The sequence below is a fragment of the Carlito syrichta genome, unplaced genomic scaffold, assembly GCF_000164805.1.
Source record: "Carlito syrichta isolate Samal-C Ts95f unplaced genomic scaffold, Tarsius_syrichta-2.0.1 Scaffold288753, whole genome shotgun sequence".
In the NCBI taxonomy this organism is placed as follows: Eukaryota; Metazoa; Chordata; class Mammalia; order Primates; family Tarsiidae; genus Carlito; species Carlito syrichta.
The window spans coordinates 1-15,924 of NW_007232849.1; the positions used below are offsets into that span (position 1 = coordinate 1).

Sequence of the window (15,924 nt, forward strand, 5' to 3'; positions counted from 1 at the left end):
GAGGCTCCCTCGCCTCCAGCTCCCGAGCGGCGCCTCGCCTCGCCTCGCTTCCTTCGACGGAGCCGCTCCCTGTCGGCCTGACCTGCAGTGCGGCCTCGCCTGCCACCGCGACCGGCCTGATGAGGCCCGCAGCCACCGACACCTCATCCCGCTGTTTTCCTCAGGCAATCATCAGCTCACCTTAAGTCATATTCCGAGAAGGACAGAGAGAGCCCGTGGCCGAGGTGGAGGCGCTCTCTCCTCCATCACAAGGGCAAGCGCTTACTTTAATAACTGCCATGTCCTAAGCACCACGAACAGTGTCTAGCACAGCGTCCTGAAAAGGCATTATGTCCATGCTATATTTTCAGCGTGTTTGGAGAAGGAGCTGTTTGTATCCAGGAGAAACTGATAACTGAGGTATCGCTAAAACCCGACATAAGCCCTCCTACCACAGTTACTGAGAAGAAGCGCCTTCGTCTCTGCCCTCGTAGTTCCCACGCTAGAGAAAGGTGCCACTTGTTTTAACTGAGAGGAGACACGCTTCGGGCCATCAAAAGGGACAAGGAGGCCCTGCTCCAACTGCCTTTCACTCAACATGGACGCTCATCTCAGAATCCAGGGTCTGCACCCTCGGCCTGGACCCATGAGCCCCCGCTCTGCAGCTTCAGGGCACTGGTCTCGATAGGGCAGCCTGAGGGCCCGGAATCCAGTCTTGACCTGCGGCCTGCAGGGCCAGTGTGCGACTTGTAACAGAGCTTCACGCCCTGGATTCTATGGTGAGTGAAAGATACAGTTTCAAAAACTGGAGGCATCACGAGATCAAGGATGCAATTGGCTTGATCTCCACTGAGGAGCAGAGGGGCTGGTCTGTAGTTTAGGGGCTAAAGCATGACTGTTTACAAATTGGGAAAAGATCAAGCAAAAGACTTTTAAAAAAGAGGATAAGGTGAACAAGTGCAAGACAAAAAGAATAAAAGCAACGTACTTGATCTCTAGTGAATTATACATATTTCAAGCCACAGGAGACCCCGGCCATCTTCTCTGAGGCCAGCACCTCCACCCTGACAGTGTCTCCGCCTTCCTAGGTACCGAGGTGAGTAGCTTCCCTGTTCCTGTGTCTCTGGCTTCCCATTGTCTCCCGTGGCTTTAGGTTATATTACCCAGACAATTAAAGGCTAGAATATTCACAAAGGAAAGAATTGGGACTCACGTGCTATCTGCTTTTTAACTGTCCCAACTGGCCATAACTTAAAAGTTCTCACTTGCTTAGCTTGCATAACTTGCTTTGTCCTTGCTACTGTCTTGACTTCCACGATATTTTAAATTTCCAATAATGGTAGTTTGTAAGCGGTGTGGCCTTCAGTATTTTTTGTAACCATTGACAGTAAGCATTTATTCTTTCTGGAGAATTTGACATGTCTATCTGCTGGGCTACATTTCTCTTTAAAGGCTTCACAGTGAAAAAAAGACATGAAATATAAGATTAAGGAATGATATAATGGGGTTGCCAAAAAAACCTCCATAGTTCAGGAAATCCTGACATGCCTGGTTGGTTGTTTGTTTCCAACTTGAATGTGGTTTGTGAAAAGACAGTGAGAATTGTCTTTTTGTTCCAGTGGGTTATATAGGAAAGAAGCAGGAAATCCTGATGAAAGCTAAGGGTTTACAGGATATTTGTGCATTTGTCCCATGTGTTTGATGTTTTTCTTTCTACATCTGTACACTTTATGCCTTCATTTTGGCTAAGGGGTTTAAAAATACTTCATTACAGTTCCTGGCACGAGGCTTCGACCAGGGAAGAGCTCGAAAATTAAAACTGAAGAAGGACACTGAGGCCCAGAAGGCACAAGCCATTCGTTTTCTCTTAATGTCAGTCAATTCCTCATGATACAACGTCAGCATTAAACCAGATACGTGGTTTATAAACTTTTCCACCACAGTACTCCTAGAAGCACCGAGAACGAATGGTAGCCCCCAGGGGATCTGAGGGTACAGCCTGAAGCAGCCTCTGCAAGCTGAAAGTTTCTTTGAAATGCCCCATTTCATCTTAAGAATTCATAAGGACTTTGCATTTTACAAAACAGGAAAGTGTGTGTGTGTTTCAATATGAATGTCGGCTCAATGGTGAACCGACTTTGCTTCCCCACGACGTGATCGAGGGAACCCAGCACTCCCAGAAACACGTCTGTGGCCACCCGCACCCCAGGTACTCGGGTGTTCCCCAGGGATCACTCAGGTCTGGGAAGCAAGGGCCTGGGTGATCAGCATGGGAGTCCCCTCCTGGTGTGAAATGCTAAACCATGACATTTTAAATCTTACCTTTTAGAGAAAACTTAGACAAAATAATAGAAATCTTTTCACACTTGCATCTGAATGGCAACCGAGCCACTAGGAAGAAGCCCAGATATAAAGAAATTCAGCTAGACAGGTATGTAAGTAAATGAATCCATGGAACCGGAAAAGTCGGTCTGTAGAGAGGGGCTGAGAGTCTAACCAGGCAAATGGACAGAAAGTCACAGAATCCTGGCTTTGAAAGAGACCATCGTGGTAGGACAGCCCAAAAGCACAGCACTCCTGCCTCCGTAACAGCCCGACAGATTCCAGCACACTCATGCTGAGAAACGCTCTCTCACAAGACAAACCACGGCACATCTGAAAAGTTCTTCAAAAAAGACCAACCTTGAAACAACTTAAAATATTCCTTACAGCACCATCTATACACAGGCAGAATTTCTGCCCCTCTGGAGCTCCACCTGCAGGGTCACGGCTCAGACTCAGCGACTAATCCTGCCTCCTGTTAATCGTGTAGGAACCCTGGCCACTCACTTAACTGGCCGTGCCTTCCGTTTCTACAAGAAGATGTGAACCGTCAACCACGGGCACTGCCTCACACCCGTGAAACACTCAGAGCATGGCTGGCCACGGGAGGTCCTACGTAAAGGGGCGTATTGGGTTCTTCTCACACAGACGAGCCACGTGTTTCCTGTAACACAGACCTCACGTTTGCAAACACAGACATATACTCTCCCTCTGAACATCCCCTCTGACGTTGTTGAACAGGTTCCAGCTTGCCAGAGTCCCGCCTAAGCACGGTGACCAAAATCAGCCTCTGCCTTATGTGACTTGATATGTCCACCGTCGCCTGGGTCCATGTCTTCCAGCCCTCTCATTCCACTGTCTTCGGCACCCTCCTCTCCTTATCTCTGTTTCTTTCTGTCTTCCTGGCTCTCCCTCTCTCACTCTTGCAGCTGATTTTCTGCATCAAAGCATGGCATTTTATATTCACATCAATCAATGTAATCTTCTTAATTCCAGCCTGTTTAAAGCTTCAGGAACTGACTTTTCCTATCCTACATATTAACACTCCTCAGAACTCTAAGCATTGGGAAACTCTAAACTTTTGAAAATCCCTAATCATCATCCACTGACTGACAGACACTTAGAAACTGCACTTCAGGTTGACACAAATCACTCAGAGATGGCCCTCTGAACTATCACTTAGCCACATAAGTACACCAATAGTCACACCATATTTCCCCATGTTGCCGTCAAGTAGCACCTTGTCATAAGGCTCGGTGAATTCAGATATATTCCACCTGCTCCCCTTTTCTTATCTACCAGCCGGGTGGCCCTGTTCAAAGAAGAAAAGAAGCTTAGTTTAAGCGGCTTCATTTCTAGTATTCTAATGCCAGCAGAGATCGCTACATTCGCCTATCATTTGTCACGATAAACTTCCACAGTGAAGAACCTCACAATTTGGAGTGACCAGGGAAATGCTGTCACAGTAAAGAGGACATTCTGCTAAGACTGGTTACCTAAAAAAGTCTGTATGCGATCACATCGACAAGCATTTGCCTAAAATACCCTTGCTCATATTCGTGCCTTCAGCTTTCCTTTGTGAGTCACTGCCTGGGATCTTCATTGTCCTCACTGGTTCTAATCAACAGGACTGTAGATACAGGAAGGATAAAAATGGGTGGAATTTGCACCAACCTAAAATATCCTTGCATGGTTTCTAAAAATCCCTGTTATAACCCACATTAGTATTACCTTTTTCATGAAAAAAAAAAGGAAACAGCAAAATAGACGCAATAGTGCATGGCTTCTATTAATACTATCAATTATTTAAAGAATTCATCAATATCCTCTATTGTGCTAAGCATTTTTGATCAACAAAATATAAACACAAAAGTTTCATAGACTTTAAAGTCTATCATTTTGAGAAAAGACTTTGAAGCTTAATATGCTTCCAAACAAATTTACATAAATATATTTTTACATTAAAAGGTGCTACTTTCACAATGTGGAAAGTAGCGGTACAGAAAAAGAATTCACCATGACTGTCTCGTCTAAAAATAATTAACATTATTGTTTTATATCCTGTCTGATTTTCAAGACTAAGGAAAATTGGAGGAATAAATTTTTTATGACTTTTGGTAGATACTGCCAAAACACTTTCCAAAGAGGCTATAGTGCTACCAACGTATATGAAAGTACCAATTTCACTAAACTTTTGACAAGTTTAGATAGTATATCACGGTTAATTCTAATCTGCATTTTTATTAACACCAAGACTGAAGATGTTTCTACATGGTTGTTCCCTTAATTAATTTCTTATCTCTTTCTTTTCTTTGCCAGGTCATTATTGGGGACACTAATAATTTTCTTATCATTTGTGCAAATTACTTTATCTGCTAATTATTTTTCTGTATTATACACTTCTTAATTTAATAAGGAGAATCACTCTTTGCCTAAGATACCTGTGGCAATTACAATTTCTTCAATTACTTTTTTAACTTAAAATAATTTCTATTTAGTTCAAAGTGTTTAAATTTTCCTCAGTGGTTTTGCTTATTGTGTCCAACTTTTAAAAGGCAGAGTTGTGCCAAAATAGTCACAAAATAAATGCAAATCAGGCACTGAAATGACACTAGGTTGTAAATTTGTCATCCATATGATTATCATCAAAATGAAAATATAATTTTAAAACTCTCATGAAGAACACTTTAATCTCTTATACTTACCTACAGTATAGTAACTTCTCATTAGTATTTATGTCACATAAAGATTTTTAAATTTGGTTTTTCTTTCAACCCTGTTCCTTCACCAATTTACTATGAGAAACTGACATTTTAAAAAATTTTTATTAGTGCTTATAATATAGTCATTAATCCAAAAATGACTTCAACTATACTTTGTAACTACAGCATTATAGAAAGCAACATTCTTTGCCTTTCCTTAATACTGTTATTTATATGTGATTAATTATTATGTTTCCCCTTACCCCTTACCCAACCATCCCAGGCTCCACTTCTTAATATAATTTTCTACACCTAGTTTCTAAAACTAGTTTGCTAAGCAACCTCCTTTCCATCACATATTAACCAGAAATTAGCTTTTTCATTCTTATATTACACCATTTTTTACAAATAATCTGATAAAATATTTCCACTGCGTTGACTTTTGTGGTTAGAAAGTCTGGAGTTATTGATACTTTGGTACCTTTGTAAATACTTTGCTAATGCTCCATCTTCTATATCTTTTCTTCTCTTTTAGGCTTTTCATCTATTGATTATTTTTATGCTGCAAATAAATCATTTAGATTTATTTTCATTTATATATTTTTTTCCTCTTATATTGGCTTTATTTCTTTTTTTTTAACTTTAAAATTTTTATTTTAAAATTGCGGAGTACAAGTCAGGGTTAAGTATACAAATACTCATTGTGCAGGTACCCTTGTTGATGAGGTATGCCCCCACTTCCCCAGACAGATTCCCACTATTGCCAATCTCACCTCCCCACCCCACGCCCCACAGTTTCCCACTACCGTCAATCCTTCCCTTATAGTATTATGATAGTAGTTCAAGGTCCACTTATGGAGAACATGTGATACTAAGTTCTTTGTTTTGGTGAAAGATCACTCAGTATTATAGACTCTAAGTCCATCCAGGTTGCTGTGAAGTTCATGATTTTGTTCATCTTTATGGCTCCGTAATATTCCACCTGTGTCCCATCTATGTTTACTGTTACAATAGCAAAGTTGGTAACATTTATGCTCTGTGCTGTAATGATAAACTAGTTTTGAAAGTTGGACACTATAAATGTCATCTAATTATTGTGACTATGGACATATTGTTCAATGAAGAATGTTCTGGGAAGACTCCATTTCCTTCTTTACTGCTCCAGTATCATAACACTTATGCTACCTGATGAAAAGTGCTTCTGGAACTCAGTTCCAATGTTTTCTCCTGTTTTACATGTTCTAAGCTTACAATCATAATAAGCATGGGAGTTTATTATGCTCACTCTCATTTGACGGTCTTCTCTGGAACACCCCTTCCTACAGGAGGATGAACAGTGAGTTCGTGTTTGCTTTGGCCAAGGAAATGTGAATGGACGTATAAATGCACTTACCTAAACTTTAAGAACCAGCATATGCTAACATAATTCCTTTTTCGTTTCACATGGCAATGTCCCAGACTGTTCTTTTTGGATAGTTCACTCTGGAACTTAAGATGACATACGTGGACCAGAGCTGCAGTCAACCCTCAAAGCATACATGGCATGAATGCAACATAAGCCTTCATTGTTCTAAGCCACTGAAATTTAGGATCACATTTACCAAAGCAAAACTAAGCTATCCGCATATTAAGGACCTCGTTTTCCTGAAAACTTCACTCAGAGACCTCTGTCTCCCTGACTGCACAGGATCTGACTGCTCTGCAGGCTTCCAAACAGCTCACGTCCTGTTCCTTCCCCACTGCTCTTTACGATGCTGGATCTCAAGGTGTCATTTTCCTCAGTTTACTCTCATTTTTCTAGAGAACAGCCCTTTTCTTAAGAAAGTGCACGAGAAGTAATAATGATTAACAATAAGATTAACTACATGATTAATAATAAAATTGACTTCAGAATTTTGAAGGCTTTTTTGAGGATCCGATTTTGCTGTTTAACAGTCTGAAATGAATTTGACTCTTCTTCCTTTGTACACATTCTGTTTTTCTCTCTGCATGTATTAGCAGGGATTTCAAACTCACAGGACAACAGGGAACAGGCTTGCAACATAATCTTATGAAGCCTGTGCCTGTAAAACATACAGAAAGTAAAAAGGGTTATTGTGAATCAACAAGTACAAGCCCTTATATCATGGAAGTAATTGTCTCTCAATCACAGATGACTGTTGCCATGGGAAAATGTGGGCCTACAGTTGACAGATTTACTAAGGTCCCAAGACAAGCCTGAAATCTGTATTTTGTATAAAATCATGTGTATTTTAAACAGTAACAAGTCATTTAAAAATTGACTTAAAAAAAACCCATGGATGGCCAAACAAAAACAACTTTGAGGGTTGATCTCACCTGAAATCAAAGTTTTCCATCTTGTTATTTAGGATTTTTCCTTTGTCCTTGGTGCTCTAAAATTCCACAGAGATGTATTTACTGAGCCTCTTTTCCTTCAGCTCTGAGAAGAATCTTCTGTGTTATTTCCCTACCAATTTTCCCTCTATCTTACTTCTCTGTTCTCTCCCTTGGACTCCTAACTGGATAGTGATGTTCATCTTCCCTGGATAATTCATTCAGGCTCTTAACTACTGTTTCTCTGCCTTTTGTCCTGCTTTCTGAGGATTTCTTCACCTTTGTTTTCTGATGAGGTTAAGAAGCAGTGTAGCTGAGCAGTTATGACCAGGGAACTTAGATCTGTAAAACTTGGGCTGAAGCATGGCTCTGCCACTAAGGACTGTGTCCTTGGGCAAGTATGCTCTGTTCTTATTGATTTTTGTCCTACGTTATTTTCTTCCTTCTGCTTATTTTTGTTTAACTTGCTTATCTTTTTCTAGTTTCCTAAAATAGAAGCTTGAATCATTGATTTGAGACCTTTCATTCTTCCTAACATGAGCACACAATACTATAAATTTCCCTAAAAGTCTGTTTTTTCTACATCTCATGAGTTTTGACATTATGTTTTCATTTTCTACCGTTCAGATACTTTGTTATTTCCTTTGTGGTATGCAACTTTCATATTTTCTGTGTAGTAAAGGAATTTTAAGGTAGTACCAACCAAGAGCTATAAAAATTAAATTTATCACTTACATGTACAGTTGTTTTGTTACTATTAAAAATTTTATGTGTGTGTATGGTTTCAAACATTTCTTTTTACACAACTTTTTATTTTAAACATGTGGGTATAACTCAGGGTTAGGAACGTCAGTGGTCATCACACAGGTGAAGTCTGGACCTCCCGCTGGTCCTCATTTTGCCTGATTTGGGCTCAGGCGCCCTGATTAGTGATATGTTCCCCATTCTAATGCCCTGGCAGTGACCCACTACTGCCAATCTATTAAAATCCTTTTAGCCACATGCTTAAATCTTCCTGGAGGTATCAGAGAAACATAATATTGGCAGCATGGCAAAAGGAAAGAAACAAGAGGAATCAGAAACTGGATTCTCCTAAAAACTCTAACCTATTTAGCTTATGACATTGAGTGAGTCATTTTACCACCTAGGATTAATAAGAGAGCAACATATAAGCCAATTTTTAAAATTAAATAAAATACACATACAACCAAACAAAGGTGATGTTTCCCCTGATGATCACATTAAAGACATTGAAATTTCAAGCTTCTAATATATAGATAATAGACATCTGTTGATATAAACTCAAATCAACTCAACAACAATGAATTGTGTTTCTATTAGGAACTCAGTCATAGAAATATAATGTAACACTGTAATTCCAGCACTTTGGGAGGCCAAGGCAAGCGGACTGCCTGAGCCCTCAGGTTTGAGACCAGCCTGAGCAACTTGGCAAGAGCCCGTCTCTACAATAAATAAAAAATTAGCCGGGCATGGCAGTGTACACCTGTAGTTTTGGCTACTTGGAAGGCTGAGGCAGAAGGATTGCTGGAGCCCAGCAGGTTGATGCTGGGGTGGCCATGAGTGTGCCACTGCACTCTAGTCTGGGCGACACGGAGTGAGACTCCAACTCAAAAAAAAAAAAAAAAAAAAGAAATATAATATAATAGAGGTTGAAGAAATATAAGTGAAAGTATCTGCTGTCTTGTAAACTGACCTCCTTTCTGTATAAAAACAACTCTGTGTGTTACATTAACATGTAAGAACTAAGTATACAAAATAATAAGATGGTAAGTGCTATAATTTTAGGGAAAGAAAAAATGGATACGGGTTAAAACAGTCATGTAACATTTGATGGAAGAGCTGGAACATGAGGTACGTCTTCAAGCATGAGCACGCTGTACCTAGACAGAATAATGGAGTTGTTTCATTATTTCAGATAATGAAAACAACAAAGAGGGACCAAGTCACAACTTTTTCTTCATAACTATTTTGCCTTTACCCCATCCCAGTGGAAATAACTTAGGCAAGTATTTCTACGAAAACTTTAAGATCCGAACAACAACAGAACAAAAGACATATGACAGATCAGACTTCCTTCACATTAACTTCAAGTGAGCCAATGATTATTATCAATTAAGGGAGGAAATAAAATTCAGTAACCACTAGGGATTAATTAGCTTTTTATGTAGTACCTGATCAATAGGGAACTAAAATGTAATCATACAAAATTATTCAGGTTTCAAGACTTAAAAGGTTTTAAATATTGTTTTTAGAAAAAATTTTCTTAGCCTGAATAACTAAGCCAATTAATGCTTTTCTGGATGTTAAAGAAACAAGGTAAGCAAATCAGACAAACAAATAAAAGTTAATAGCCATCTTAAATGTTCTGGGAATAAACAGGAACATATATATTTGCAAAGGAGAAAATAAATCTTTTTCTTACTAAGTAAGAGGAGAGCACTGAGGACAAATTCTAAGTTCCTTACATCCTAGTGCCAACCTGTCTCTTCCCTCTCACTTCCTGCAGCTGGCACCTTTCTCCTTACACTCTGGCTAACCTGGTCTTCATTGTCATTGTGTGGTCCTTAAACCTCCCACCTTACCGGCTTCTGAGGATCTTTGGACTCACTCTCAGCACAAGTGTCAGGGCTTCCCTGATGCCCTGTCCCCTGTTGGCGACTACCTTACCACTCTCTACCTGGTGAAGTCTATGAATGCACCCTTTTTTCTTCAAAAGAAATTACTCTTCAAAAGTATTTATCTTTTAACTGATGAAGTGACTATCTACCAAAGTGTAAGCTCTGTGAGAGAAGGAACCGTGTCCTCTCCATCACTGTTCTAGTGACCTAGTGATAGCAACAGTACTGGCACATAGGAGGTACCAATCACTCTTTCTCACATAAGTGAGTAAGTCAAACTAGTGCTCTGACATAAATAGAAGAATACAAGAATCACAATAAATGTTTCACAAGAATCACAATAAATGTTTCAATTAAAAATTCACATTAAACTGTCAGAATGGACTTTGGTGCAATGTTAAAATTGTTTCTGGATCTTATTGAAAGAAATATTACTTTAAATAGTTCAGATATATTGGTAATAACAGCTCTTAGTAATATTTTCATTATGTAGATATTTTGTGATTTAAAGAGATTTTAAGAGAGTAAAAATGTATTAAAAAGTTCAATGGCGTCATCAAAATGAAAGACCAACCTGCTGTTCATATCGCTGTTTGATATCCTCTAGCTGCCATAAAAACTCTTTTGATTGTTTCTCACGAAGAGATTTGGATCTAGTTAGGTCTTCTTCCACTTTTTCCATCTATAAAATTTAAAATCAAATATCAAATATTTTAAACAAAAAATTATATTCCCTGTTTTTATAATTTGTCCATTCATTAAAATGACAGATTTTTCTGCGAGGGGAAGAAAAAGGAGTGTTTAATTTCTACAACCAGTTTACAGGGAGATGGGTCACCATCCTTACCAAAAAACCCACTCAAAGTAACACAAATTTATTCCAGTATTTACATTTTAAATGCATAGTCCTTCACCCAGCCCGAGTTTGAAGCCTACATATGTGCAGTTTCAGCATGATCAAGATTTACATGAACAATTTCTTATACATGGCCACTTACATGATTCAGAGTCTCCTCATCATGCTGACAATTTAGATAACATTCTGTAATTTACAACATGTTTTTTACAGGAAGGGGAAGACAATGTAAACATCTGGAAGGAAGCAAAAGTCACAGCATTTAAAATGATAGCTTCAAATCATTTTAAAACAATTGTAACACTCTCCTATTCCCAGAGTTGTGGCCTATAAGAGTCTGATATCCTTGTATTCACTGATGGAGGGGAGATGGGCAGTGCCCACATCAGGCTTTCAGATACACTTCTGTGGCCTTTATTAGGTGATCTGGCTTGCCGGCTGGTTCTTCTTCAGCACAAGCAATGGCTTACTAGATAAGATTGGCCTTCCATCCAGGCAAGGCTGTGGTAGGAGAGGAAAGGTGGGATTAAGGGGTGCTGTACTTTCTTGCAGTCTAGGAGCAGCAGACGATACCATGCAACCTAAGGCAGAAGTCAGGATGTGCCATCTAGGCCCATGTAAGTTCACTCTATGATGTTCACACGAAGCCCAGATCGTCTGTGGATTCATCTCTCAGGATGCTCCCCACTGTTCATCAACACATGAATAAATAGCAAAACATCACGTTTCACCTGGGCTGTTCCTGATAAATGGCTTCAGACAAAGCACACAAGGAGGTCACCAGGCTTTTCCACAGTGGTAGTTAGTGACTAATCTTCTGGGGACCTAGGTTTGGGCTGCTTGCTGCACTCAGAACAGGCCCTCAGGAATCCTCTGTGGTGGGTATTGTAGATATCCTTGATTTCATTTCTGCATCCAGTGTCAGAGGACTTGATTTCTTTTCAAAGTCAGGTTGTACTCATCTTAACAGTTCACTGGGCCGGGGTCTTCCAGGGCTGTTGCTCCTGGCCCAGCCGCCGCTCCCGCCAAAATGACAGATTTTAAACACCTCATCAACCATAATAATGAATTTTAAAGAATAAAATAATAAAACATATGTCAATTTGTTTTAATGTACATTTATAATTTAAGGAGAGAAGTTAAAATTGGTATATAACTGACTAAATTCTAATATTATAACAATAGTGTAATAGAAATATAATTTTGGACATTCAAATATTTATTCAATAAGACTTTATTAAGCTCATAGTATATGTTGAATGAGAGAAAATATTTCCAAATAATATCTCTGATAACAGACTTATATTTAGAATAAATCTAAAAAATCCTTACAGCCCAATCATAAATGGGCAAACAAACTCAATTTTAAAGTGGGCAAAGGATCTCAAAAGGCGACATTTCTCCAAAAAAGATACACAAATGGCCAAAAGATATGTTAAAAGATACTCATTAAGCAACTGCAAATTAAAGCAACTGTCATTGCTTTAATTAACAAAAAAAATAACCAACTATATTAAGCAACTGCAAATCATTAAGCAACTGCAAATTAAAGCAAGAATTGCATTCACTTCACACCCTATACAATAACTATAATCAAAAACATAATAAAAAAATTGGTAAAGATTAGGAGAAATCCAAACCTTCAGTATTGCTGGTGAGAATATTAAATGGTGAAGACACACTGGAATACATTCTGGCAACTCCTTAAAAGGTTAAATTGCCACTGACCTAGGAATTCCACTTCTAGGTAAGGCATAAAAACATACATTCACACAAAAAACGTGTATGCAAATGTTTCATACTAACATTGTTCATAACAGAGGAAACAACCTAAACATCCATCAGTTGTTAAATGGATAAGTACAATATGGATGGAATATTATTCAGCCATAGGAAAAAATGAGATTTCCGGCAAGATGGTGAAGAAACAGGTCAGATTCTGAGAGTCTCCACAAAAACAAGTGTCCATAAAGACTCTCTGTGTGAGTGGGTATGGGTTGGTGGGTGAGTGAAAGTCTGTCTGAGGAGAGACTTGAGTTCATGCACTTGGAGATCTCCTCCAGAGGTAACTGCAACCCCCGACCACCCTGAGATTGGAGCTCCCAGCCTGCAAGGTTGCCTGCTGATCTCAGGGTTCTCCTGAGACGAGGCAGTAGAAAAAAGGTGATCCTCATCACCTGGCACCTGGTCCACACTATCACCTGTGACAGCAGAGCTGCTGGAGCCCTGGGATCTGTGGAGAAAGCAGGTTGTGGAAGCTGGAAAGTAGCCCCATCACTGGTGAGGAACTGCCAACTGGCGCCATTTTCTCTGTCCCAGGACCAGGCAGAGACCTGCATTGCCCCATCCAGCTCCACCCAGCCTCCAACCTGGTTATCTCCTCATCAAACTCAGAGAGACAGATACCCCTCCCCTACGCTGGAACAGGCAGACACATCAGATCAGTGTGGGAGACAAAACAGCAGCAGCAGCAGCAGCAAGGAGGGTGAGTCCGAGTCTGATCCATCCTCCTCCCACAGCGATCTGTGGGGCATCTGACCCATGCTGAGACTCATCTCACCAGAAAGGACACTCACAGACTCAAAGTAATAGGATGGGAAACAAAATTTCAGGCAAGCAGAACAAGAGAAAGTAGGAGTCGTAATCCTAATATCAAACAAAAATACCCTTTAAGCTATCAAAAATTTACAAAGATATGGAAGGTCACTACATAATGATAAAAGGTTCAATCCAGCAATAAGAAATATCCAACCTAAACATATATGTACACAACATAGGGGAACCAACTTTTATAAAGCAGCTTCTTGGTAAGCTAAAAAAAGATATTGACTCTAACACTATCATAGCTGGGGACTTAAATACCCCACTCACAACCCTAGACAGATCATCGAGACAAAAAACCATCAAGGAGATATGGAACTTCAATGTGACTCTTGACCAAACGGACTTAATTGATACCTACAGAACACTCTAACAACCATGGAATATACATCCTAATCATCACCACATGGAACGTACTCTAAGATCAACCACATCCTCCACCATAAATCAAGCATAAACAAATTCCATAAGATTGAAATACTGCCATGTACCTTCTCAGACCACAGTAAAATAAAAATACATATCAATACCAACAAAGATCCCCCCAAATCCACAAACACATGGACACTAAGTAGCATGATACTAAACAACTCCTGTGTCAACACTGAAATCAAAACACAGATTAAAAGATATCTGGAAACAAAGAAAATGAAGAAACACCTTACCAAAACTTCTGGCATGCCATGAAAGCAGTACCAAGAGGGGAATTCATATCTCTATGAACACACATCAAAAGAATGGGAAAATCACAAGTTAACAGCCTAACAAATCACCTAAAGAAGCTAGAATAGCAAGACCACAAAATCCCTAACTGCAGCAGAAGAATTCAGATCACCAAAATAAAAGCCCAAATTTGGGTCATAGAAGACCAAAATATAATACAAAAAAATTAATGAAACAAAAAACTGGTTCTTGGAAAGGATAAACAAGATTGATGGGCCCCTATCTAGACTGACCAAGAAAAAGCCCAAATAAACACAATCAGAAATGCGAAGGATCAAGTCACAACTGACCCCAAAGAAATACAAAAGTTTATCAGAGACTACTAAGTACACTTGTATGGAAACAAACTTGAAAACCTAAATGAAATGGAGGACTTTCTGACATCATACAACCTCCCCAGGTCGAAACAAAAAGAAATCGAGACCCTAAATAGACCAATAATGATCCAGGAAATTGACTATGTAATAAGAAAACTATCTACAAAAGAAAGCCCTGGACCAGATGGCTTTCCAGCAGACATCTACAAAACATACAAGGAGGAACTGATACCAACCTATTGAAAGTACTCCAGGTAACTGAGAAAGATGGAACTCTCCCCAAATCATTTTATGAAGCTAACATCACATTGATACCCAAACCAGGTAAAGATCCAACAAAGAAAGAGAACTACAGGTCAATATCCTTGATGAACAGATGCTAAAATACTCAACAAGATTCTAGCAAACAGGATCCACAACACATCTCAAAAATCATCCACCAATATCAAATAGGCTTCAATCCCAGAATGCAGGGTTAGTTCAACATTCACAAGACCAAAAACGTAATTAAATACACCAATAGATGTAAAAACAAAAACCACATGATTATATCATTAGATGCAGAAAAAACTTTTGATAAAATTCAGCACTTCTTGATAAAAACCCTTGAACATCTAGGCGTAGATGGAACATACCTCAAAATAGTAAGAGCCATCTACGAGAAACCCACAGCCAGCATACTTCTAAACCGACAAAACTTGGAACAATTTCTACTGAAAACTGGAACAAGTCAAAGATACCCACTCTCACCCATCCCTTTGGGAAGTTCTAGGTAGAGTAATCAGACAACAGAGGGAGATCAGGAGTATCCAAATAGGAAAAGAGGAAGTTAAGTTATCCTCTCTGCAGATGACATGATTCTATACCTCGAAAACCCAAGAGAATCTGTCAAAAACTTCCTTTCACTGATAAAGGGCTTTGGCAGAGTCTCAGGGTATAAAATAAATGTGCAGAAGTCATTCACATTTCTATACACCAACAATAAACAAACAGAAATCCAAATAAAAACCACAATCCCATGCATAACAGCCCCCCCTCAAAAAAATCTTGGCATCTTCCTAACTAGAGATGTGAAAGATCTTTACAATGAAAACTACAAAACACAGCTCAAAGAAATCAAAGATGACACAAACAAATGGAAAAATATTCCATGCTCATGGAGTGGAAGAATCAACATTGTTAAGAAGTCCATCCTACCCAAGACAATCTACAGATTTAAGGGAATACCCATTAAATTACCAGCAGCATCCTTCTCAGACCTGGAAACAACAATACAGGAATTCATATGGAAACATAAATAACCAAGAATAACCAAAACAATCCTCAGTAAAAAAAACAAAGCAGGTGGTATCACAATACCAGACTTCAAACTTTACTATAAAGCTACAATCATCAAAACAGCTTGGTATTGGTACAGGAACAGGTATATAGATCAATGGAACAGGATAGAG

General features: G+C 39.2%; 1 protein-coding gene across 1 annotated transcript in view; it reads right to left on the reverse strand.

The window, feature by feature from the left end:
- Positions 1 to 585: 585 nt before the first annotated feature.
- The window catches only part of LOC103255947 (centrosomal protein of 112 kDa-like), a 123,488-nt gene continuing 108,149 nt past the window's right edge, over positions 586 to 15,924 (reverse strand). Inside the window, exons 8-9 of the mRNA XM_021710370.1 lie at positions 10,551 to 10,658; positions 586 to 753 (exon numbers count right to left, since the gene is read on the reverse strand). Coding sequence (XP_021566045.1) covers positions 586 to 753; positions 10,551 to 10,658 — 276 coding nt within the window. The remainder of the gene's footprint in view (positions 754 to 10,550; positions 10,659 to 15,924) is intronic.